The 27,504-nt window shown below is 36.9% G+C and overlaps 1 protein-coding gene across 18 annotated transcripts in view; it reads left to right on the top strand.

Moving 5' to 3' along the window:
• The window catches only part of RBFOX1 (RNA binding fox-1 homolog 1), a 1,352,985-nt gene that overhangs the window by 947,033 nt on the left and 378,448 nt on the right, over positions 1-27,504 (top strand). Inside the window, exon 1 of one of the 18 annotated variants that reach the window (XM_049791540.1) lies at positions 3,705-3,731. The exons of 16 other annotated variants lie outside the window; for them this stretch is intronic. In XM_049791540.1, coding sequence (XP_049647497.1) covers positions 3,720-3,731 — 12 coding nt within the window. In that variant the 5' untranslated portion in view covers positions 3,705-3,719. Of the gene's footprint in view, positions 1-3,704; positions 3,732-12,533; positions 12,733-27,504 lie in introns of those variants that run through there. One more of the 18 variants, XM_049791539.1, reaches the window with a different exon arrangement.

The raw sequence follows: 27,504 nt of genomic DNA on the forward strand, positions 1-27,504 counted from the left end.
TGGTTGACTTTTTCCAGTTTGGCTCATTTGCTAGGCTCCCCACTCAAGGTTTTCTTATACCTGGTGTACAGTCCTGCTTCCACTAAAATGCACTTTTAAAATCTATTTGCAGTTACCGTTTAAGTTGAAAAACATGAAAAATATTTTCCAATATTTACCTGAAAATTAGCAATCCAAAATAAAACAAGGGAATGTTACTATAATTATTTAATATTCTTCCTTCACTTTTAAATACAGATTAAAAAAACCCCAACCAAACAAAAAACCACACACAAAAAACCAACTATAACTCTAGGAGACTATAAACTCACTTACCAACTTAATTTATCCTATGCCCTTGAAATATTCAGGTCTTGGGTGCCAGTCATCTTCTAGTCATATGCTCAGATGGGAATGTGGAGTCCAGTATGGCATTGTGGTGTTTTCTTTCAGTTATGATAATCTTGTACTATAAAGTATCTATTTTACAGAGAGAGACAGGGAAATACTTTGAATGTTCATCAGTGACTTATATATAATGAAACTTATAAAGTTTGGATACATACGAGTTTAGACATTTTTTTCACATATTGATGTTGGAACAGAACAATCATGGTGTGCTGACAAAGCCATGCAGTTCTTTCTGTTTTGAAAATAGTAAGCAATGCTTACTCTACAGTTTTCAGATCTAATAGCTGCAAAAAAATAATAGTTTCCATACTTCATTCAGTACATTAAAATTATAATACCTCTGACTGGCCCAAAATAATAATAAAAAAAGTTTTTTTCACTCATTTCTTGTTTTGAAAAGGTATTGGAGACTTATCTTAAATAATACATAATGTTATTAGAGTTATATTTAACTATCAGAAAGACTTTTACCATTTTTAGAGGACTCTGTGGCTTATGATAACAGTTATATAATTATATGAAAAATATTGGCTTTTATTTGTATTCAGAGATATTTTGTGATAGTTTTTAACTTTCTCTGTAAATAAACATGCTCCTTCTAGGATGGAGAAGCAAAACCTATAACGCTCATCAAAAATAACCCACTTGACCTCAGTGTAATAAACACATGTTGTTGCTGGGGTTTTTTTGTTTGGGGTCTTGTTTGGTGGGTTTTTGCACACACACACACACACGCCCTTTACTCTCTAGGAAGTGTAGCTAGGAATAATGGAAAATTACTATATAGACCAGAAATTAGTTATGTACATGAAACCAGAGATGACACGACAGGGCCATAGTGTTCATGAATCAGTGAACAACAGTCAGTTAAAAAGGCTGATAAAAGTCATTATAAATAAATTCTACTAAAATGCTCCTGTGATAAATTCTTCATTGCATTAGTTAGATCTTCACTACCTCCCAGCTACTGCTTTGGGCTTCTGATGGCACTGAACAGTCTCCTTCAGCAGCTACACACTTGAAGGACTGGGGAGAGAAATATGGAACCACATGGAAATTTTGGGGAGAAGGCTGAAGTGAAAACAAGTCTCTTTCCACAGCCTCCATCAGGAGTAATTGTGGGGAATGAGAAACTTGCTATGAAAAGGAGCTCCTCCACCAAAGCTAAAGGCCAATGATAACAGAGGCATCTGATAATCTTAATAAAATCAGTCAACAGAGCTCTTTTTAGTCCCTTGCAAACAAAACCTCTGTAATCTACCATAACACAGTGATGTAGACTGAGATGCATTTAAAATAAAATAGTAGTTGAAATTGTAAAAACCAAAAAGTTTCTGGAAATCTTGTTAACATTTCTGTACTTGCTCACTTCAAAACTTATCTCAGTGACATAAGTGCTGTAGTTAGTCAAGTTCTTATAAAAATGTTTGAGAATTTTAAAAAAATTGTTAATAAATGTATGCATAGAAAACAGCATTGTAAAAATTATAGCTAAGTGGTCACACACAACTCTCTTCTGAGTACTCGTATTCAGAAGAGCAAAGAATATGGTGCATATCGTTGGGGGTGTTAAAGATCTCACCTGGATATAGCTGTGTTGCCAGCTGTGAGGAGAAAGCTTCTTTGTTATTAATCATTCTCCCAGAATACTGTCTAGGAACCATCAGCTGGAATCATTATAAATATAATTGGTCTGCAAACAGAATTTAATTTCTATTCCATACACTATTTGGATATTTCCCAGGATGTTGTCGTTCCTAATCTGAAGTATCATAGAACAGCCCAGGTTGGAAGGGCCCTTGAAAGATCATCTGGTCCAACACTTAGAAAAGGTTGAAAGAAAAAAACAACCCCCCCAAAAAATTTTTCAATTTTTTTAATGAAACAGTATTTCCGCATTTGATTTGGAATTATTCAAGCTTTATTTTGAAAGCATTGGAAAATGCTGAAGTTATTAAAAATAGAAAAAAGTTTAAGTATGCAACTGTAATCATACTACAATTAGTATGACAATATAATGTGGAGAAAACTCAGTCGAAACAAAGTTTTGATGTTATTATATTAAACAGCAAAAGCAGACTTATGTACCTGCATGTTTTCCTAAACAAAATTCCACCCAGATGCGCACCACGTTTCTGAATTGTTTATTTTGCTCTCTTGCTGAAACTAAAGCCCAGTATTGATGCATTGCTCTGCACTTCCAATCGTGCATTACATGGAGCACTGGGCCAGTTGTACGGCTCAGCCTTTTGCCTGCTTACGTTCGTGCTGGGGGAACAGGGAGTGCATGTTCATTCCTTTGCCAGGTGGTGTAAAGAATGTAAACAGTATTGGAATTTGTAACATAGAAATAGTCTTAAAAGATGTATCTTAGGCTAAGAAAATTTTAGCACATGTTTTATTAGGGGTTCATGCTCTCTGACTTGCATGTTTGAATATCCATAATCACGGAAGACCTTAATTCAGAACATTTAGCTAATGTGGAGAGTCACTGTACATTGTACACGTTTAATGCTCAGAGGGAAACAATGCAAAATATCACCCCTGAGTGGCCATATAGGCTTTTATGCAATCTGATAACTGCAGTCCGGGAGTCTCTCTGCCTGTAAAGAACTGCATTAATGACCTCTACTCATTTAGGATTTCCTTGTTTGAAGTGCAGGTCATAATGGAAAATGAGCCTTGCTAGGTACCACTTTGCTCTGTATGTAACACGTACTTTAGATAAGTTAACTAAATAGAAGCAGGGTACCCATTTCTAAATGTTCTTTGCAGTTTTCCATATTGGCACATTAAATTTCGTGTGTCAAAAAAAATCAAAGTATCTTTTGAAATGCTTGAATATTGTTTAATTGTAACGATCACTTTGCAAAGATACTGTGGTTTAGCAAGGTCTTGCTCAGTGAAAAGCAGTAAGAGACTGTGATGCCTTTGATCAGCATTTTGCAATTTACTCTGTGCGTGGAGCCCAACTGAGATGAATGTAGTTCCAGAGAAAAGTGATAGTGATATTGTTACCTAAGGTTGTGGTCACAGAGATGCTGCTCCTTTTTCTTATGTGCACAGTTTTCTTTGAAGACAAAAGCAGCAGATGTTTGCTCTGCCGCTTGCTGATACTTCGAGTTGAACTAAAAGAGAGTATCAACAACCTTTTGTCATAGGGATTGCTTCAGAACTGTGGAGTAATCTGGGGCTGCATCAAAATGTTGCCACCATGTTAGTGATTCTTCTATGATGAAAGATGGAATTGTAAAGTGAAGAACAATCACTCCTTGTGATGCTACTGGAGAATTTCCCTCCTGAGGAAATAAGTTAATCTCAGTTTTCACATGTACTCAAAAGTGAGTATCTCTAGTCTATGCTACCGTAAGAATCTACATTTTGATTTGTGAGTGAGCTTATACTTCCAGAATTCCACTGTCTTCAGAATAGGGTGTAATTTGTGTTGTTTTGTTTTGTTTCAGTGTTGGTATATGTGCATTTGCTGTGGCAAATAGTTACCTTTGCATTCTGTTGCTGGGAAAGAGGTATCCAACTGATGTGAACCGTGGATCCCTTAGGAAAATAGAAAATACATAGATTCAGAGCATCTTGGAACACAATTAAATATTTAGTCTACAGTCTGGATCTCTCCTAATGGAGAGTGTCTGAAGTAAGCATGGCATCTCTAATGTATGGTCAATTTAACTGAAAACACGGGTAGCTAATGTAAGGAAGCAATACGGTGAGTATTTTGATTTCAGACAAAAGAATGGAATTGTACGATAAGTGAACTTTGTAATTCTGTGAACGCATGGTCAGGGAATCCAACTTCACTTTGCTGAGGGAATTTCTCATGGTACCAGAAGGCAATGGGGTGGATTGAAGTATGCACAGGTTGGTTTGTTTATTGGCTAGTTTATTGGCCTGTCAGTAGCTGTGCAAGCAGGTACAGAATCAGAAGACTGACCTGTTTCGTAACGAGTGATACACACAGGCAAAAGTATTCCAAATATGACTTTTTCCAATAAGCTGCATACTCCCCAAATTTTTAAGACCAGGAAAAAAATTGTTCCTACTTTGGGGATGTTGGAAGGGATATAGCGACCTAGCTGTCATCTGCTAGCACTGTGGCGGAAGCAGTGCAGAAGTCTGTCTCAGTGCGTTCCTTGGAGCAATGTTGTGTGTATTTACCTGCAGTATGGATTTACAGCTACTTAACTATGCAATGCTACTCTAAATACAAATACTTCCTTATGGGTAGTTGTGTGTTGCACTTAACTTGCTTTTAGAAATACCTGCTCTTCAAAAACAACTGTGTCCTGTTTAAAGAAATTCTAAATCTAGAGATGAGTCTTAGTACTTTTAAGCATTCAGCGTGAACAAGAACAGACCATGGAAAACTGTGTGCAGATCCATTCACATGTACATTCTACTCCTAGTTGACAGGAAGACATTCCCTCTACCAGACTCCCAACAGGCACTCTTCATCTTATTTCGTCTCTTGACATTTCCTGGGTTCCCTCACATAGTTTGGACTGATGGCCAGAAGTTTCTCAATCTATTTGAAGTGATCTCACAATAATTTGGTATCACTTCTGAAAACCAGAACCATTGAGGCATACATGTACATATAGCACATTGCACATATTAACACTGATGCAGCCTTAACTGTTGTCTCACAGCTGATTTCTCATTAATACACAAATAGTTCCAGTAAATGTCAGGGGTTTCTGGAAAACATGGTCTGAGACCTATTAAAAGGGAATGTTCAGTGAGTCTCAAGGTAGAAGCCAAGAAAAAGAAAGGGCTATGGAGAATATATGCAGACATAAAGATGATGGAGAGAGTCCTACAAGACACAAAATGAAAGGCAGGCAAAGATGCCCAAAGTGTTTCTGTGGTCTGGAAGGCAGCCAAGGAGGCATTGATTTATTAAAGAGCAGCATCACAGCTTCCTTTTCTTGATGTGCTGGTGCCATTAGAGCTTCTCGAGCAGTCTCCGATTTCCTTGAGAATGAGGAATAGGAATTTCAAACAAAACGCCAAAAGAAGATTCCAAAGCCAGTTATTTCCCAGACATATGCCACTGCCAGACCATCGCTTTGGCTGCGTACCTGATTGGAGAATTCAGTGCGTAAAGTATCTGCTGAGGATTGCACATATGAGTTCCCTGCTTATTAAACACAGCGCCTACTTGTGTAAAAAGTGCCCTAGCGACTGTGCACATAGGTTTTTCCAGTCTTCAATCATGATATGGTGTAGAAAAACTAGCCTTAATGAGGCAGGTAATACAGAAATCGTGAGTCACCAGTTTAGAATGACACAGCTGTTTTGTTAACCGAGTTAACGTGGTGCTGTTCTTGCTGACTGGTAATGTACTGGGAGTGACTAGCACCTTGTAGCATCGTCTTTTCTTCTGTCTCTGTAGATATCTGAATTCTCTTCTGTAATTTCTTTTCTCTTCCACATTTGCTCTCTGAATGTCCATGTATTTTAGTTTTGTACTTTTCCATTTCCGACCCCCCTCCTCCCCCTGCCCATAGCGCCTCCCTAAAATAATGCTCCCTATGTCTACTTGTTTGTGACTTTACATGCCTGGAGATGGGCAATACCTGCCTTCCTCAGGGTTTTGTCGTAGTGGCCTTTCTGATAGTGTGAGGAAAAGGATGGAGATCCTGGGCAGTGTAATGGCAGGGCTAATCTTAGCACTCTTCCCAAGAAGACAAGCTTTCAGGTGGCAGAGGAACAGATTTTTGCCTTCGTCTCATGGCTGTTTTAAGAGTGCTGCTGATATCAGCAGTTACGTACTGTTGGCAGCCTCCGAGAAGGAGGCGTGCTCTAAGCACATGCTGCCCTGTAGATACACATGCCCCTCACCAAGTCAAAACAATGGTATAACTAATCCTCAGTTACGAGGCTGTTCTCACCTTGTTAAAAAACAAGTGTGACAAGGAGACAGAGCATGAATTTGTTTTGTCAGATACATAGTCAGAAATAACAACCGATAGGTTTGCTGTGATGAGTTCTGTATGATGGTTTTGCTGAAAGGTAGGCTGTTTTGTGATTTACTGAACTATTATAAGTGATAAAAGTGATCCATTTGTTATCATCCAGTGCATAAAGACTTCAGGATTTAAGGAGCCTGCACTAAATAACAAAGCAATTTATAAACTCATAAAACTGAAAATTACAGGGAAGTAGTCCTTAAGTCATTGGTAATAGGAACCTTTTACTGTATTAGTGATGATAATCAAATGTTAACCCCTACTCCCTTTTTGTAAAACAAAATGTTACCTTAGGAAAGTTGTAATTACTTAAAAATAAAGTCATGAACATAACTTTGTATTAATGTATTATGCAAGTGAGGTGAGTTTTATTTATTTATCTGGGTGTCATCCCTCCCACCCCTACCCCATCAGGTCCCTGCATCGACTGATGTGAACTGATTTATGCTTCTGCATGCTGCAGAAGCATGTTGGCTGATGTTAGCTGAGGAATGGTATTAGTTGGTTCTACTACTTGGTAAAAGATCTTTATCCAAAGCAGATTTAAGTGTAGTATCTTGAAAAGAGAATCTTCCTGTGTTTCAATAAACAGATGATAGCAATAGTTAGTTTCAGATTAGCCTGTCCTAAGGAGAATATAATTATGTGTCCTACCGTGAAAATGGAAATACCCTGTGCTGGATTTTAAAAAATGCATTATGACTTTAAGATTGTAAGTCTTCTCTTGAATCAAAGGTTTTATGGGCAGTGGAAAGAAGATGTTGACTAGAGCTGAGCAAACATTTGCCTGGAGATAATTTTTCTGATGATGTTAGTTTCTTTTTCTGCTCAAGAGTATCCCAAGTTATTTAATTAATTCATTCAATTTTATTCAATCAATGTAAGTTCTCAAGGAGTAGACAAATTGAGAGCCACTTGTTACCAGTACTCAATATTTGATATCCAACTTGCTTTGTTCAAGTGTGAATGACTACATGCTGAAACAGATTTCTTTCTTTTTGTTATCTGCATAAGCATAATCTCTAAAATCAAGAGGAAGATGTGCAAGAACACCTGGGCACTATCTAGGAGAAGAAAGCTGGAAAAACAACACTAACATTTCAGGAAATTTAGTTAAAACGGTGTTTTCTAATAGCCAGTAAATTCTGATACCGCTGTCCTCATGTTAATTTTCTGGGAAAGGATTTTGTTAAGCCTTTATTTTCCTTTCCCAGACCTTATTCTAAATAAAGTCCATCATCATCCCACAGTGCCACCCTCCATGATCAGGACTGAAGCTGGAGCCCAGTTATGACAGTTTAAAAACAGGAGAGGGTATGTGAGGTTTTCCTATGCCTGCCAGGGTTTTCCTTGTCAGAACTGTTGGCTGAGTCTCTTCTCACTAAAAGCAGTGGCGAAGCAGCAACAATATAGTACCTGTCATTGAAATTATGGACAAGGGATTGAGCTGTTACCAAGTGAACAATGCTCACTAATAATTTGGCTTAATTATAGTCTTTTAGTTATCCTAAGAGTCTTGTCAGGATCCAATGTTCGAATGTTGGGAGAAATAAGCAGCTCACTTTGTTACAGAAATGGCACAAATGAAATGTACATACCAGGCAAAGGGTCAGACCCCTCACATTTTTTCCCATCACCTTGATATGTTAGGAAAAGGGAAAGCAAGCTTCATATTCCTGGTTCTATGGGAAACTATGAACTGTGTAAATCCCATGCATGTGTCACAGAGTCTAGGATCAGAGGAAGCTCCCATCTATCTCCGTCCTGCTTGTCGTTCCTTGGACTATACACTGAACACAATTCATCAGCCAGAAATCCTGACTCAATATTTTCAATTGAGGTGATGTCCAGTGACCAAATTGTTGGCTGATTGCTCCTCAGGCTTTCCTGGGACAATATTCTGACCTCACTATACAGCAAATGAACACAGAAACTAATTTCTTGCATCAAAAGCAGTAATGCTGAAGTAAGAGGAATTAATTAAAAATGGAAAAAAAATAATTGTGTGGTGAAAACACAGAATAGTTTATAAACCAACTGAACTATACATAAAGTTGCACTTTGATTGCTCTTCTACAGTTATGCTGAAATCCGAAAAGCAAAAGCCAAAAAACCTAGCAGCAGCAACAACAATCCCCTTAAAACTGCAGTGAATTAAGAGCAGATTAAGGGCATGTTTTGTTACCATACCTCCTAAACTTTGCAGGTTTTCATTTCAAAAATAGCTATGATAGATGAGGCTGTAAGGTGTGGAAATTATGCACAAGCACAAATATTTCTAGCTCTCTAAATGTTTCAAATCATTTTTGGTGCTCTGTGTAAATTATGTGAGATTTTAGTGTTGTTGGAGCTAATGTATCACGTGCCTGGTTGGTATCTTTTCTGGTGGAGAAGCCTAAATAAAAAAACCCAAACACCCAGTTCATCACCAGCAATGTCAGCATAATCATTACAATCACATTTGTACTTCTTTATTAAGTATTTTCTAAAAATAATAACTCCTTCCCCTCCCCCCCCGGTTTAACTTCTTAAAGTACAGAGATTTTAGTTGAAAACATGGACTCATTAAAGTAAATAAAAGTTTTGGTCTTGCAATCTGTGAGTCAAATATGATTTCAATATCCTTCTATATTTCTGTATAGCACCTAGCAAAGTAGAGATTGTACCATTTAGCACTGAGATTACTTTAATATTCTTGCAGTTCTTAGGAATCTTACATAACCTGCAAGATGAGAAACTTAGTCTGCATTTTCTTATTTTCCAATGCAGTAAGCAGCACTATTGATGCTATTTCCAATCTTCTGTGTCATTAATAAATATGCCAAGATATGTCCATGAATTATGCCCCTTTAATAAAGTAACGGAACTCCTAGAATCTAGAACTTGATTTTTTAAAAAATCTCAGATGTTCAGGTGCCAATATGAAAGTGCTGATCATATACATAATGAATCTTGATTAATTATGATTTAACAATTTGTTATTTCATTTTTGCTATTATCAACTTTTTTTATCTACCCTTGATATCTCACCCATCTCTTGTGATTCCATAGGCAAAATATTTGATATTCTGATTGCTTATGAAAGTTAAGGCTGTGGTACAAGCTGGTACAGAAATGTCATGCTCTGAAGCTAAAATACCTGTCAATGCCCCTGAAGAAGAGCTTCATATGAACGTCTTTGGTAGCATCAGAGGAAATGGGCCATCGTTTCACGGCAAATAGCACATACTCATATTTGGAACGCAGTTTCTGATTGCCTGTTCTTTAAAAGAACAGCAAGATTCTCATTGATTTCAGTAGCCTTTGACCTGAACCCAATGTCAGCTCTCTTGGGACCAGCCTTTGTTAAAATGATTGTGGTCAGTACCTTCTGTTTACGTTTTTTGGCACTGCTTGCAAATTCAGAACATGTAAGAACTAACTGTAGCAAACAGGGTTTGGTTTAAACTTTAGTCATAGCTGCAAAAAACAGAGTGATATACCTGTTTTCAGTCTTTTTTTTAATGCACGTTTTTCTACCTGTGCAGGAACTACAGATGATCTAATGAACAAAGCATTTAATAATAGCTGTACTAAAAATAAAACGCTTCAAATGAATGGTTTTGTGTAGCAGCATTAGAAATTGTTCCACTTGTTTGAAGGAATAAGATATGAAGAATTGATTGAGTAACCAATTTAATAATGAAGAGAATTTAGAATACAGAGAGATTAGTTGAGAGCCTTGGGACACAATTCACTGAAGTTTTATATGCTGCCTATACTCAAACAGGGAAATTTTGATATAAAAGTGATTTACAGGTAATAGCTGTGCACGGTCTTTTATCATATTAATAAAATCTTTAACCAGTCTTTGAAAATTCTAAAGCCTTGTGTGTTCAGTTCAGGTGCACAGATCAGGAAGAACTGCTGGCTGGCAGATGTGCAGATACATTATCAGAAAATGTATTTTCAGCTTAAGCAGTATAATCTAATTCATTCTAATGTGATATTTCAAGTTTATTGTAGTATAATTGAATACAGAAGAACACAGCGCACTATACAGTAGACAAAATGAGGTGAAAGTGTACAGCTTAAAGGTGACCAGGTTAGGCCCATTAGATTGCTGAATGTTGCTGGTTAAATTGGCAAATGATTTAAACAACCCAAAACTGTAAACAAAAGGCTGTACTTTTCCTTTTAAAGACTACCTTTTTTAAGTGGCTTTACTTTATGAAACTGCACTAAACTTATTTAAAATTATATTGTCCTTGCACATTACTGTAAAAGTTCTCACTTTAGTAATTGGTATGTTAAATCTTTCTCTTCTGCTTCCACTAAAATAGGCAACAACCTTTTACCTGGACATAGTATTTAGCAGATCAAATTTAAAATAGCTCTGTGTATATATATGTATCTGTTTGTCTGTACAAACTTCTCTATATACATCTTAGAATTAAGTGTCACATGAATTTACTGTTTCACTTTTCTATGTTAAATCAGCTTTGAAATGTTGGTGGTATAGCAGTTATTTTTATTTTTAATTCACCCCAGTGGCAGAAGTCTTTAAGACTCTCCTGATTACCGTTTGTTTAACGGTATAGATTTTAGTCTGCTCCCCCCAATCCTGCTTTGCTATTATGTCTCCTTGTTATAGGCTGTTTCAGCAGGTGCCTATCCATTTGCCACCTGCCCTGGTGCAGTGAATGATTATGCAATTTAGTTAATGCATTTTAATTATTTAGGTGACATTTTACCTTGTATGGTTAGGCTGAATATGTAAATTGACTGGAGTCTTTAGTTAAAAAGAACGACGGTTTTTTGTCTGAGGAAGTGCACAGTCCGTGACCAAAGATAATGAATAAGTAATCAAACATAAAAATAAGGCAAAAGTTCTGTTTAATCTCATGCCTATGGCCATTTTTATACCTCCTCTTTTTATTTATTCATTGATTTATAATCATTATGTATATACTATAGGAGTTGATGCACTTAGTAGACAGACCGTGTTTGTATCTTTCTACATCAATACCCAAAGCATATTACAGTAATGGCGTGATATGCTGCCAGTTCACAAGGTCAGGAATGATTTTTCAAGACCAGTAATACAGCCTAAAAAGTGACCAAGGCTTGTCTCCTTTACATTGTAAAATTGTTTCTCACCTGAGGATGCTGTTGATCGACTTACTAAATGTATTGTGCATTACAATGAGACAGGTCAAATGAGTTAAAAATACTTCTGTACCAAATTATAAAAGTCTAAGCTGTAATCAAAAAACCCCCAAGTCCCTTCCATACTCATTCATTTGCACAAAGTACCTTCAACTTAACAAAAAAAAAAAAAAAAAAGACTAACAAATCCAGTTCTTATTACCCTTTCTTAAATATACAAGTCACAATTCTTTCTAATTTTGAATTTAAAATACATAATATGATACGAAAAAAACCTCTACCAAAAATAAACTCAATTAGCACAAACACTTCTTCTACCATCTGATTTACTGTATTTCCCTGTTCTTCATATTGGCAGTTATCTCCCAGCAGTACTAACAGCAGCAGCAGCAATAACACCATGAAGTCAGTAGATGGCTGTAGAAAAGTATGTTGAACACTCTTGTGTTAGCGTAATAAGATTGGGAAAGGCCTTGACCTGACGGGATGCGGCTTTTATCTGAAGTACATTTAAAGAGATAAAGGAGAAGCAGGGTGCAGTACATGTTCCTTTCTTTTCTGTAGGAGCTTTGCTTTGAGTTTAAAAATTTCTCAAATGCAGGATTTGTGAACTGGGTCCTTTAGCAAGGAGAGGTAATGGCTTGAGTGCCACTGGAGTCACCTGCTATTCTCTGATGATTTTCCCCCCCTTCCCCCCCCCCCCCCCCCCCCAAGACGTCTTAGAAATCCTCCTATAAATTCCTACAGAGGGAGCGTCTGTAGATCCCATAATAACAATCAGGAAGTGGTATATTCCCATTTATTTATTTATTATTACTATTTTTTCTTTTTTTGCTTTCTCTCCAATGTAGTTGGCTGCCTTTAGTGCACGGACCTGCTCATTAAATAGATACACCAAGAATTGTTACCTAAGCAAGCCTGACAGTAAAGAAAGGACAGACTGAGTTAGGGAGAAAAAGGGAAGAAAAAAGACAGCCTGAAGCAAGTCACTTCACACGCAGAAAGAGCCACTGAACGAATGCTATTCTCATAAACAAACCAAAAAAAATACCTTGTATAAGAAGAGAACTGTGAGGACTTGACAGAAAAAGGCAAGATTTTCTACCCACTGTTTTCAGTTTTCCTTCCAGACATACTTGGTGAAGTAAGGAGACTTCTGTTGCTGACAGAGCCCTTGATTTCTTTCAAGATGATGATGTATTTGTGGGTAGGTAGTGTCTCTCTCCATGTCAATCTTTTATTAATAAATTGACTTTGGGACTGTAGATTTTAGCCTATAGTTACAGCATGTTTTCTAATATGTGAAGGTGTGTATGCTGCAGGATAGCTTAGCATAGCTAGTGTGCAGTACATGTGCTTGCATTTCCAATGGGAGTTTAAACAAACTGGTTCATTAACATTAAGCTGCAGTTTATTTTCAGGTTTTGCAGGATGTGGCATAGTGCACTGCTTGCTTTTCGTTGCCTTAGAAAATGCTACAATTGTATCTGTAAGATTCACTGTGTGGTTCAGTCATAAAACGAATGCTGCATCACTTGTGGCTGTTAAGTACTTGCTTTCTTTGTAAGAAATGAAACAGTCTTAATGTGATTAAAACTTCTAATTTGTGTTGCTTGACCTAGTTGTTTTTATATTAGTTGTCACAGTCTTTCTTGGCTTTTGAAGTTTCTCGCAATTGACAACCGCAGATAAAGAAATGGATAAAATGTTCTTATTCCTGTGATTTTTCTATTCAGCATTGTTCAGATTCCTTGCAGCAAAATCTGCTCACCTGAAGTATAATATTGTGGTGTGACATGTATATTGTGAATTAGGGAAGCTATTAACCTGTTAATTCAGCCAGGTTTAGATATGAAACATTTTTTCTTAAAAAAAAACCCACAACAAAACAGAAATAAATCGGTGGATGAATATGCATGTTAAAAAGCATTTCTGTGTTCCTCTTCAAAGCCTGTACATCTTCTAGAGAAATATTTTAAATTAATCTGATTTGACAATCTATTTATTTATTTTATTTAAATGTATGTAAAAATAGAGTGGCTTGCAGCTAATCTGGGCCACCTCTGCAAAACAGGCTGCATATAAGCAACATCTAATTCTTGAGAGATATTATCAGTAAATCACTACTGCTCTTTTAAATTGCTCGTAGTTCATGCTGTAAATCTCCCTTTAAGGTCTCTTCTAATTTCTTTTGACCCTCCAATATACTGTAGTAACTTTTGTCATCTGTGCAAAAGGCACTGTATGCAGACTTTAAAGTTTCTTATTTCAGTTCTTTGACCTGTGCTATCATTTCAGGAACTCACCAATCACTGAGCCTTATGATTTTGTCTTTTCTTTTTTTTTTCTTTTTTTTTTTTCTGTGTTCTGTAGTACAAGTCAGTTTAATTTTCACAAGCAAGTATCTGTGCATCTAACAGCAGCACCGATTGTCGCTTATTTTTAACCCTTACCAAGATTCTTTATTGAAGCTGTATCTTTGCTAATGCAAGGATTAATTTCCTTCTTTTTTTTAGATTTATAAATCAGATCACTTAACTGCATTAGTCTATTTTTCATTCAACACTCCTATATTCTGCTGTTGTAGTTAACATCATGCAAAAGAGATACACAGTAAATATTTGAGGATAAACCCTTTTTTCTGAGATGCACAGTAAGGTGAAAGGACATGTATTATTCTATTTCTTCGTGGCACTAGCTGAAAAGGTTTAAAAGCTAGGGACTCTTCCCCCACCCCCTTACCCAAGCCTATGAATCTTTTTAAATTGGGAAAATTAAGGAACTACATATTTTTACAGGTAGCTATGGAGATTTCTATTAACTTCGGTGTGTTGTATTTTATATTATTTATGAACTTTTCTACTTATGCCATATATATATGCTTTAAGCAAAAAATACAGTCAGCAGTTTCTGATGGTACCACTTCCTGGTTTCCAAAGCCTCCAGTAATTAATATTTTATATTTAAAAGTCTATTCCTTCCATTTCTGTCCTTTTTACTTATATTTCATTATGTTTCATTTTGGGGGTTGTTTGTTTTTATTAGCACAATTCATTAAACAGGAGAATGCCTCTCTTTTCTTGGCACTACTACACCTAGGTATTAAGCATTCTTCCCACTTTTAATTTAACTTTCCTAGTCTAAATGATTTGGATAAAATCTCAAAATAACATTAGTGGGAAGAAGTAGAGAATGAACTTTTTTTTTTTTTTTTAATTGTAGCAGAACATTATTACTTTCTTTTGTTCTGGAAATAAAGATGAGTTGTACTCACAGAAAATTGTATGATTTTTAAACTGTGTACATTAAGTGCGCATGTGTATGTATCTGCATGCAAAAGATGCAGTATGTAAACAAGAGGCAGGTGCAATGTATAAACTCACAGCAGCTTTTGAAATGCTTTCTCCTGGCACCACATCAATATTTTATATAATTATACAAAGGCTCCTCAGCAATATTATTAAAATTTAAAGTAGCCAACTTCTGTGAAAGTGTAGTCTTCCCTTTTTTAAAAGGTGTAAAATAAATTTATTTCCTTTCATTGATAATTTTTTTCATACTATTCACTCCTTTATGTGGCAGTGCTTACCTATTTTTTCATTCCATGTATAATGTAGAAATACTTCTAATTACAAAGAAGAAGAAAATTGCCATTTCTTTGCATTTTATAATGTCTTACTAACTAGTATCCTGTAACAGTTTAGTTTTTTTAAAAATTCTACTGCTGCTGATGTCAAGTTCCTTTTATGGCAAGCAAACTGTCAACATGTTCAGCTAACTAAATCAAAACATTCTGCAGGAATGCCGTGTACAGCCAGTAATTCAGTCTGTTGAATGGAACAGTCTTGATTTGTTGTTGGTTTTAAATACTTATTTCCAGATTTCAGAAAGTAAAGAAAGATTTTAGTACTGTTAGACCCTGTCAAAGGAAATCCATCATTTATTGACAGCCCAGGCAATTCAATGATGCTTATTCTCCTCCTCCCCTAGAAAAAGAGGAGGACTTTTTCTGGTCTGGTATTTTTATGTACCAACACCTGTGCTGTAGGAATCAGAGTTCATCAATATCCAATTTCATATTGACCAATAAACTTTGAGGACTTTCAGGTATTACTGATTCAAGGACTACAGCTAAATCCTGAAGTCAAAAGGACCTATATCCTCTCTAACTTTAAAGGGTATAGACCCTTTTATATCCTGATCCTGCTGCAGTATAATACACCTTTCTCTCCAGCACAAGATTGTTGCAGTGATGATGCAGGGTGCTCTTGATTGCTGCAGATTATCATTCACATTTTGTAGCGCAGCTCACCTCCCAAAAGATGTTGTGGTTTTCCCAGAATGTGACAAGTAAGTGAAAATTTTTTCAGTTAGGGGGCTGTAAAGTTGCAGACTTCTGCTTACCTGGGAAACAGAAGCACAACTATCAGTGGGTGAAATGAATGTTGATGGTTGAAAGCTAAGACTGCTCAGAACCTTTCATGGAATCCACACTTTTCCAAACCTCCTTTTTTCTGGATAGTATTCCTCCTATTCTTTTTCGTATGTTGAAAAATAAGCAGTTTGTCTACTTGACAACAGAAGAAACTGCTTGTTTCCCAAGCAAACAGTTCCATGATTGTTTTTTTTTTTTTCCATTTAGTAGTTCAGACTGGACTATTTTGAGTTCTCAAAGACCTCACGTTCAACTTGCATATTCTGACTTAGAAGATGAAAGTTTAAAGTTACTGCATCTCATGAAAAAGTTAGTCATACACAATTAAATATTGTTGTAAGAAAAACCGGAACAAAATCATTGGTAAATGCATTTTAAAATATACAAATTATTGGGTTTCCATCTTTTGTTACGTGCTGTGAAAATGCTGAACTAAAATTACCTTAATATACCATAATAAAATTTCATAAATTTTATAAACATCAAATTAATGCCTGCTTACTCAGAGATTTGCTTCATTCCTGTCAGTCTGCTGTTCTTTCTGCTAAAAGGGAATGAGTTTTCAGAAATTTTGCATATATTTAGCAGAAATTTTCAGTAGCAGCTTCAGAAAAGTACTTGATCGAATAAGGCAGAAAGCATGTCAGCAAATGAAATTTGGTTTTGCCCAAAACAAGAGTAGGCAGATACAGAGAAACAAATTGAAAACATTTGAATGCAATAGCAACAAGATAATTTCTTCTGGCAATAGAACCTTATTTTGACAACTCTGAAGAATAAAGCTTTTGGGTCCAATAGAGAGAAATGTGTGTTATACTTGCCTGCATTAGCAAAACATACCTCAGATGAACATTCGGGGAGAAGACTGGAGGAACAGAGAGTAATAGAAAGACTGTATCAGAAATTTAATCTGGATGAATATATAGGAATTTCAACTACTTTATGGTAGCATTTCTGGTGCTTTTGTCAGTAAGCTTCTCCTGTTTAGAGATATCTTAATACACATACAGGAGTCTGTGTCAGTTCACATATTCAAAGGCAGATGGTATTTCATTCAGCTGAACAAGTCTTACGGGTTCTTATGCACTACCAAATACATGTAGGCATAGAGTATGCCTTTCTTCTGAATTAGGGAAGTGTGTAATTTCAAACCTAGCCTGTGTTCTTTGTGTACTAAGTGCTACAGGACACGTTTGTAAGTGAAGCGGTACAAAGGCTTTTTATCTAAAGGAAATGAGAACCCTAAACAGATGTGAAAACTACTAAAAAGATAAAATAAACAAAATCTTAGGATTTTTAAAAATTGAGTAAGGAGCTAGAATATTCTTTGGGCAATACAATTCTTCTCATAATTTTTGAGTAACTTTATTTACGATGTATTTTGCAGCATTGACATTGTGTGCATTAAGCTAGGTATTTCTCTCTTAATGAGGGCTTCCCAATAACATCGTAGACTAAGACAAAAATCTACTTCTCGCTGTGTTTAAAGAGCTACGGACAGCTGAGATAGGATATGAACTAAATAGAGAGACTAAATGCATATGTTGAAAACATTGCCAGTGGAACACTTCAGTATAGATTTTGTTGCATAGACTTATTGAGTAATCAAAATATTTAGATCCTTTTAGTTAAGAAAAATCAAACATATTAGCTGAAAAGCTGCAGGTACCTTCAGTCAAAATGATCCTCATGCTGCTTTCCACTGAGACCTTGAATAAAACATGTAGCTTCATACTCTGTATCTGACTGCCTGACCGCTGATGTTGAATAAATATGTACCTTTTATTATTAACACAGAAAAATACAAAATGATTTAATAATAGAGTATGCTGATATGAATATTAAGGATCTTCAAGGGTATCTGACTCAATAAACCTGAATAATGAAGTATTACAATTTATAAATCTGCAATCTTGATGGCTGAAATGAAGGGACTGATAGAGATGTTGAATGAAACCAGGATTACAATTAGTTAAGGTAGAATCTAAGACAATTCTCAATAAGTTATCTTTTTGTATCTATTGATATATACATATAAGTTGGTTTAAAAATCATATGTATACTATTTCATTTTGGAATGACAAGCTAAAAATCACAATAGCATGCAAAGCATAAAAAGATTCTGCAAAATCACCTTTTTTAGTATGCAGAAAAGAAATGAAATAGAAGGAAAAGGTAATTTCAATTTAGAATATGTGACAGAGACTTTTGTTCATCCAATACATTCAGTCTTGAAGGTGGGTTTTTTGACCTGCTACAGTATTTTGTAAAAAACATCCTGTGATTTATACAGGGTAACAATATGAACAAGAGAATAAAATCAGTATTATGCTCCATTATATCTAGTGTTGCATAATGGTGTCTTAAGCAAGCAAGGCAGTTTTAAACAATAACATGCATTCTTTTAGACACAAACACACATTTCAGTGCTAATGTGTGATGAAATTTAGTTTAAGTAGGACATTAAGGATGTATGTATTGTTATTAATTCTTTCAGCAGAATTCGTGCATTTTGTGTAAAGCTATATGACAGATTTACTCTGTTCTTTTCTGAAGTTGCATTACATATTCTATATAATTTAATTACCCAACCTATTTCCCCCCCTTACTTTATCAAGAAGTTACATTTGTCCAATTAACCTTATCTTCCTCTTGTCCCTCTAAATGGCATTGGTTTCCGTCACAGCTTTGAATGAACTGTGTGGATGTCTTTTTATCAGTCCGAGGATGTTTATGTGAGGAAGGAATTGAACAAAGACTGCGTGAAATGTGGCTGGGTGAGCAAGCTAGAGTTCTATTGTCCTGCTACAATTATCTCTTAGTGGAAATCCTTTCTAAATACTATTTCTGTGACAATCTGGGGAGTTCGTATGCTACTACATCTACAATTGTAGAATCTTATCTACTGTTTGAATGGTCTTGGTTGATGAGTCAGAAGGATGACCATGCCCTGAAGATTTTTCTGAGTAGTTGAAGAACCTCATTCATGTCTTGAGATTAATTTCTTGACTGGTTGCTTTTGGATATTCATTCCAGTGAAGTATGCCTGTTTGGGAAGCTTAACAAGACTGTGATAGTCCCTAAGCCAAGATTTTGCTTATGGTTTCTCATTTATATGTACAAACACCTTTAGACTTGATTTACCTTGTATAACTAGTTTGGCTGTCTCACAGTTTAATCAACAAAAGGGGATGTTTAGTAATGGAAGTCTAGGTGTCTGTTCCCATCTTCATTAGATCTTGATCTTTTTCTGTCTTTCCATATTGGCTTCCTGTTTCACTTCTGCTCCTGGATTGATATTCCTTCCTTGCCAAACAGATGAATCTGTGTTTAGATCCTTCTAGTAGCTTAGTATGGAAATACACCTGTTCTTACTGCAGTCAAAAAACTGAAGTCCAACATATCTGCAGAAGTGACTGCCTTCCACATATGGATATAATACACTATATATTCTTTCTTCTCCAGAATTATAATTGTGCCATGGGTTGGCCCCAGCTAGCAGCCAAACTCCCACCCATCTGCTCGCTCGCTCCCTGCCTCAGTGGGACAGGGAGGGAGGAGAAAATAGGAACAACAGGAGTGAGAAAGCTTGTGAGTCAGCATAAAGACAGGGAGATCACTTACTGATTACTGTCACAGACAAAACAGGCTTGCCTTGGAGGAAATGAAATTCTTTATTGCTGATTATAATTTCTGCCAATTAAATTTGCCAATTTAATTTCAGATAGTGGGAAACAATAACAACCATTCCTCTGGTTACCACCACAAGTTAAACCCACTTCCTGCAGTGAGGCAATGGGTGGCATGAAGGGATTGCAGTCACGACATAGCAGTTTCTCTCTGCAGCACCTTCCTTCTCACTCTTTTCCTGTGCTCCAGCGAGGGTTCCTCTGCGGGCTGCAGTCCCCTTGGGGGTGTGCTTGCTCCACCATGGAGCACCTCCTCCTCCTCTGACCTTGGTGTTTCCTCTGCTCTTTCTCTTTTTGTTTCCTCCTCATCTCTCCTTCCAACATTTCTGCCCTTTCTCTACCTATGTTTTCACAGCTGCATCACCAAAGTGGCTGGTGGGCTTGGCTGTGGCCTGCGGTGGGTCCATTGCCAAGCTGTCTGGAGCCAGCTGTGTCCGGCACGGGGCAGCCCCTGTCCTCCTCCCACAGAGGCCAGCCTGGCAGTCCCCTAACTACCAAAACCTTGCCACCTACACCCAATACAGATTTTAAATCAGCTATATGTGTTAGGCTGAGTCTGATTATTGACATTTCAAGTTTTCTTCGGAGATTGTTCTGTGTTTGTTGACTATCTTGGCCTTGTATTCGATAAGTAGTCTTTTGTAAATTTAATTTTTGTGGTGTGTATATATAATACAGTGAGGTACTCTTTTTATAGAGGAAAAGATGATATATATTTGAATTTTACTTTTCAGTTAGCTTCTCAAACATAATTACAGGAATTCAAGGAAGAATAAAATGTGACAACATATTTATGAATCACGAGATTTAACAGAGACCGAAGTAGATATTATTACTGATGTGCTTACTGCTTCATTAAATTCCCCTTAAGGTTTGCAGCATGGATATGGATCATTTGCAATAATAATTATGCAGTGATCGATTGATTGTGTCTGACATTGTACTTGTCACCTTGAAATGCAAAACCCATTCATTTTTGACTGTGTGAACATTTTTCTCTAAAGTTAGGCACCACTATGCAATGGTTTATTTTATAGGGGAGTGCATTTTATAAAGTTGGGAACTTAACATTAATCTTTACCTTAAAATGAAGTATTACTTGTCATTTTACAAAAATGAAAATTGCCTAACCAGCAACATTTTGAGATTAGAAAACACGGTCTAATTCAAAAAGATTCTTCAAATTAGAATGTATGTATTTCAATTGATTCATGCATGTGTATTATGAACATTAGTTTTTTGATAGGTCTGTGTTTGAGATACAGCGTAATAAGCATACTTGATAAAATTTCAAGCTTGAGATCTCTGCTTTTAAAACTGGTGTGTGTTCTTTGGAAATTCTGTCTCCCTTTCTTACTGAGACTTTGATTCACAGCAGTATTAGTTAATTGGAAATTCAGTATAAAATGCTTTGACTAGTCATTCTTTGAGTTAAATACTGTACACTTCATGTTTTGAGTGGTCTAATCATCATGACAATTTAATCTTACTTTTATTAAGAATGTTCATAGTAATGAATGAAACTATCCTTTATCTTGTTTGTTTGGGCTTTCAGACTGTTGAACAAAATGTTTCTATTGAAATTCCAGTGAAATTGCTAGTTAGTGGCTGCAGTTAAAGTTAAGTGCATCTATGCTTTCCAAACTGACGTAAAAACAACAGTCAAAGGAAACACTGCATTCGTAGGTATTCGGAGCTTTTGAAGAGCAGCCATTGTTATGGAACAGGAAGTGAAGACCAGAGCCATGTTTGGTGAGATATAGTTTGATTCAAAAGTGACTTTTCCAAAGCTAAAAGCAGAATTGAGATTATATCAGACCAAATATTTATAATTACTTTTATTCAAAGGTCTATTTCTTTTGATTTTTTTTTTGTTTTAATCAGTATTTTGAAAACATATATATGTTTCCCTTATTCAAAAAGCAAATTTTAAAACTGTTCACACTCTTTACAGTGAAATGTTCTGTGTAGGTAATTTTTTTTCTCCAAGGGTGGGCATAGGTAAGTGTATACATTTTGAGTATGGGAATATTTAATATATTGGTGCTCATACAATCAATTTGAAGAGTAACTTGCAACCAATTTGAAGAGTAACTGCAGTGGTAATGCTGCTAATATTAAAGTGGCAAAGTTAATTTTACTGTTGGCTTCAAAATTAGTAAACTGTGTAGTTCTTACCATAGCATGCATATTGAACAAAGCTTACAAAACTGCTTTAAACTGTGACATAAGCAAAAAAAATCAAAATTTTTTTAAAGCAACTGTTTTTTGTCAGCATACATGTAAGATAACTGCAATACTTAACCTGAAAAAAAAGACTGTTACTGATTGTGCCTTACTGTTTTCAGCAGTTGTGCTGTTTTAGCTTGCAAGTTTTCAGAAAATATCCCAGATCAATGGTATTAAGTTCTAGAAGAATCCCAGATAAATTGCACCATGTGGGCACATACCCAATGTATCACATTCTTCTGAATGAATTTGTAATTGTCATATAATACTACTTTATTCTTTTCAGGTATTCGATTCTGATGTCAACATACATAGCCATTACAAACTCCTAATTTTCCATGCAAAGCCCAGTTATACTTTTTTAAATACCTCTTATGTTCATTATCCAGTGGAAGTGGTGAGAGAACTGAGGTAACTTCCTCTTGTGAAGTAACAGTTACAAGGGCCACGATTATTTTTTCCAGTTTTACCTGCATACTCTGATCTTGGTTGTGATATCTGGTAAATAGTACATCCCAATAACAACAGAAACAATGTAGGAGGAAGGATAAAACAAGATATGTCACTGAAAGGGAAGGAAAATGAAGGAGAGAGAGGTCAAGAGGCTGAGATGAAAGGAGTATATTTAACATCAGAACAGTCAATGCCCTTTTGAGTTAAATATGAAGAAATCATGTCCTGACATCACTAAGGTTCTACTCTTAAAGCAACTCACAGGGTGAACTTCATTTTTTTGTCTTCATGTATTTCAAACCGTATTTACTGCCACAGCATCTGAGGGCAGCATGAAACATACAACAATGGGAAACAAAATCTTTAAGCATTTGTTTCTACCTAGAGTAACTTGGTAATGATGCTTATAATAATGCCATGACTTTGCAATGCTTTGGTTGGCACATGTAGATGTCTAAGGCACCACTCTCTGAAATAGGAAAAATTAATTCCAACAGACAGTGTTGGTAAAAAACCTTTAGTTTTTTAGGGTGACAGTGGCTGTGAAAGGCAATTAAAAAATTTGCTTTAGGGAAGTATCTAATTTACTCTCCTGGTGTTACTTTACCTGCAATTCTTTGAATTGGATCGTTAAGAGTCAAAAGTATTTTTGTTGCAGTTTTTTTCTTCTGCAGAGTGGTAATAATATATGGTAATCTGTCTTCAAAGCCTAAGAACAGTTATGTTACTTCAGAAGTATTCAGACACTTGGGGGTTTGTGTACCAACTTGCCTGCCTAACATTTGATAGTGTGTGACTTCCACATCTCTCCATAGTCTGCATGCATTAGCAAATCTCTTATTTTGTTCTGCCTATGTTCACTGTTGTTAATACATATTAAGATACTAAAGACTAGTCTTCTGAAAATGCAAAAAAGGAAATATAGATGGCAGCTGCATACTAATGTTCATCAAGAAGGGCAGAGCCTATTGTGTTATTCACAAAAATTTTTAGTAGCTTATGCTATAGACAAAGTGGTTGGATCCTTTCCTTACAGCATTAGATGCTTATATTTACAGCTTTTGGATATTCATATTAGAACTGTATTAGAGCTAAATATACCCAGAAAAGAATCTCACACAGCAGTGATAAAACCATGCATTATCAAAAAGAGGTGTTATGTCAGAAAAGGCATGAAAAAGCTCTACTCTGGCAATGTGTTTGATGACTCTATGGGCAACAACAGAATAATAATAATAGGATGCAAATTTTGATTTGTATATTGAATAATTCCTCCTGATAGCTAGAAAGAGTAGAAGAGTTTACTCTCAAACAAGAGAAGAAAGCTGATCTTAATAGGAAGACAAAATTACAAACACTATAGGAAAAAATATGATGGGGACAAATAAGGAAAGTGGAATTAAGACTTGTAAAGACTAGGAGGATGATTTAATAATACATACATACCTAGCTGGGGTAGCATAAAACATTTCATTCTATCACTCACGCATGTAAGGAATCCTGTGGTATGATGTGGTGACATATGTTATTTGCACTTATAAAAGCTCCACATGAGCTTCTGTTGCTTATTATTTACTATTAATTTGTGTATTTAGCAGTTGTTGCTCTCTTTAGAAAGGTTATCATATGCTATTGATGCAAAACTACACAGTGCAACCTAAGATAACGATCCTGTTTTAAGTTAATATATGGATGTTCACAGCCTGTGAACAAATTCTTAATTTAAATTGGTTTATAAAAAGCAATTATAAACAGACAAGTCAAATTTATCTCTTAGCTATAAAACACATGCAAGTGAGCCACATTTCTGATTGGAATCTTTCCTGCCGAAGAGCAAGCCTGTTCACATCTTAGTCAGTTAGACATGGAGAAGGGAGTATTTACTCATGTTTTGCAGCACCCTTTAACACACTGAAGTTTTTTTTTCATGACACTACTGAAGTAATACAACTACTTCAGTTGTCTTTAAGTGAAGTGACTCCAATTTATGTTAGAGGTATGTCTTGTTAGGGAGTAAATTTAATTATGTTATCACAGTCAAATAAGCTAAATATGACCAAGCAGTCTTGTTTCTATTTTTATAAGATGCAAATTAATTAGCTGGCTAAGTATTTTAGTTCAGGTTCCCCTGTAGAAAAGTCATCATACACAGCTTCACATATGCTAGTATGTATTTTAACCAGTCCTTTCAACCGTCTTACACTGACTTAGTTCAATTCAAAAACACCGTTTCTCACATCAAGGCAGGTCTGTAGAATGATTATGTACCATACTATTGACTCTGTTACTGCTGGTTATTGAGTGGCTTGAATGGTATCTGAAAATGCATCATCAAAATCAGTAGTAAGGAGAAAAGGAGGAGAGGAGAGAGTTAATAAATGACTCGTGGAGAGATGACATGGTTCTGTCCTGATATTCATGAGATGAGGTGTATACAATTTGTTGTATGGAAATCTTGCTATCATATAGATTTTATACACATTAATAGCTCAGTTAATTTGGAACAGTTTCATGTGAACACCATGCTATTACTCGTCAGATGAGTTCCTCTTCAACAGAACAGTATCTAAACAGTAAAGTTTATTGCAATTTAATTGGGGCAACTATAGGAATTACAGCTATTTTGCCCAATAGTTTATCACTAAATTATGACCGTGTATTGGAAAAATTACTGGACCATATGAAGAGCCAAGGAGTGGTAGTATAGGCTTGAGTGAAAAGAATGATTTCTTGAGGTCACATGATCACAGTATAATATGACTTAGTATGTTGTTTTCACCACTGATCATTTACTGTGAATTGCTGATTTTTGAAAACAAACATGTGGCTACCCTAAAAAAACAGAATGTGTTGTGCAAAAGATACTTGCATGGCATAGGGGGAGCTGCCTTTTGGACACCCCAACTGAAAATCACATTGGAGGAAGCTTATCACTGATTTCTTTAAACTTCCCTCACCTCTGCTCAGGAAGCATTTCAGCTAAAAACCTTAAATCCCTGTACTGGGTCTAGCTGTGACGGAGTTCATTTTCTTCATAAAAGCCATATGGTGCTGTGTTTTAGATTGGAGGCTAAAACAATGCAGGTATGCACCTGTATTTTGGCTACTGCTGAACAGTGTTGGCACAGCATCAAGGCTTTTTCTATTTCCCACTCTGCCCCCTCACCCTCCGCCCCAGTGAGTAGGCTGGAGATGGCAAGAAACTCAGAGGGGACACAACCTGGATGCAGCTGACCCGAAATGACCAAAGGCATATTTATGCTCAGCAGTAAAAGTGGAGGGGAGGTGGTGGTTTTAGGGTAAGAAGCTGTTGCTTGGAGACTGGCTGGTCTACTTTTGAGAGGTAGTGAGTGACTACCTTTGCACCACTGCTGGGGTACATCACTAGTTACTGGCCTCCAACTAGACTTCATGCCACTGATCACCACCCTCTAGGGCCAGTCATTCAGCTAGTTTTTTCAACCCATTTTGCTGTCTGCTCACCCAGCCCATACTGTGTTAGCTTCCCTGTGAGGATCTGTTGGGAGACAGTGTTGAAAACCTTCCTGAAGTCAAGGCGGGCAATATTTACCACTCTTCCCTCATCTACCAAGCTAGCCCTTTCATTCTAGAAAGTCATCAGGTTGGTTAAGCATGACTGGAGGTTACTTAGGCATGACTGGGAATCCTCTTGGTGGATCCATGCCGACTACTCCCATTCACCTTCTTGTCCTTCACGTGCCTGGAAATGGTTCCCAGGGTTAGTTGCCCTGTCACCTTCCCAGGGATCGAGGTGAGGCTGACCAGCCTGTAGTTCCCTGGGTCCTCCTTCTTGCCCTTTTTGAAGATAGGAGTCACTGCCTTCCTCCACTCTTCGGGCATCTCTCCCACTTGCCACGATTGTTCAGAGATTATAGAGCATGGCCTTGCAACGACATCAGCTAGCTCCCTCCGGATGCCTGGGTGCATCCCATCAGGGCCCATGCACTTCCCTACATCCAGTTGGCTTAACCATTCTCTAACTTGATCCTCTTCCACCAAGGGTCCATCTTCCTTGCTCCAGACTTTCCCTGCAGCTTCTGGGGCCTGGGATTCCTGAAGACTGGTCTTACTAGCGAAGCAGGCATTCAGTACCTCAGTCTTCTCCACGTCCTGTGTCACCAGGGCCCCTGCGCCGTTCAGCAGTGGGCCCACACTTTCCCTAGTCTTCCTTTTGCCGCTTGGTACTTACAGAAGCCCTTCTTGTTGCCTTTGACATCCCTTGCCAGATTCAACTCCAGGCGGGCTTTGCCTTTCCTAACTATATCTCTGCATGCCTGCATGGTGGCTCTATATTATTCCCAGGTTACCCGCCCCCGCTTTCACCTTCTCTACATTTCCTTTTTGTGCTTGAGTTTTGCCAGGAGCACCTTGCTCATCCATGCCAGCCATTTTTTAATTACTTCCTATACATTAGGATGGATCACTCTTGAGCTTGGAGTTGATTCTTGAACCCTCTTCCCTCCGTGGCCTATTCCCATGGGACTCTTCCAAGCATATCCTTCTTCTCTGGAAGAGACCAAAGTCTGCTTTCCTGACATCCAGGGTGTTTTTTATGCTGCTGTCTCTTTTCAGGTCCTGAACTCTGCCATCTCCCCTGGCCTCATGGGGAGGGCCCAGGTGCCCCTTGCATCCTGGGACTTGGAGGGCTGCATCCACCATCCAAAACTCCCTGGGTTGAAGCCTGTGCCCTGGTGGGGACAGCAGCTCCAACACCTTCTGGGGAATGTGGCCTGCGGCATGTCATATCTGAGAATCTTTAGGCCAGACTTTACTCATTATCATTGATCATCTGCTCACATTCTACCTCAATTTCCATTTATACAGCACAAAGAGGAGCACCAAATTAAGGTTTCTAAAATACCTGTCCTTTTTTTGTTCTGATTCCCCTTATTGTCTAGTATTTCAAGCTATTAAATATGAAAGCTTCTCAGTAATTGAAACTTCTTTGTTGTTGTTTTTGTAATGGGCTGCTGTGGTTTTCCGGAGACACTTTGCCATGTTTTGAAATGCTGTTAGAAAGAGATACAAGCAGAAAAATGAAATCTAAAAATAAAATCAAGTTAAATTAGATTTAAGATAATAAGATAATTTTTTTGTGTGTGTTAGGAGTTAATTCTTTAATTCTCTGAACTTGGAGAAGGAGAAATAAGTT

Source organism: Accipiter gentilis, chromosome 33 (assembly GCF_929443795.1).
Source record: "Accipiter gentilis chromosome 33, bAccGen1.1, whole genome shotgun sequence".
NCBI classification, from domain to species: domain Eukaryota; kingdom Metazoa; phylum Chordata; class Aves; order Accipitriformes; family Accipitridae; genus Astur; species Astur gentilis.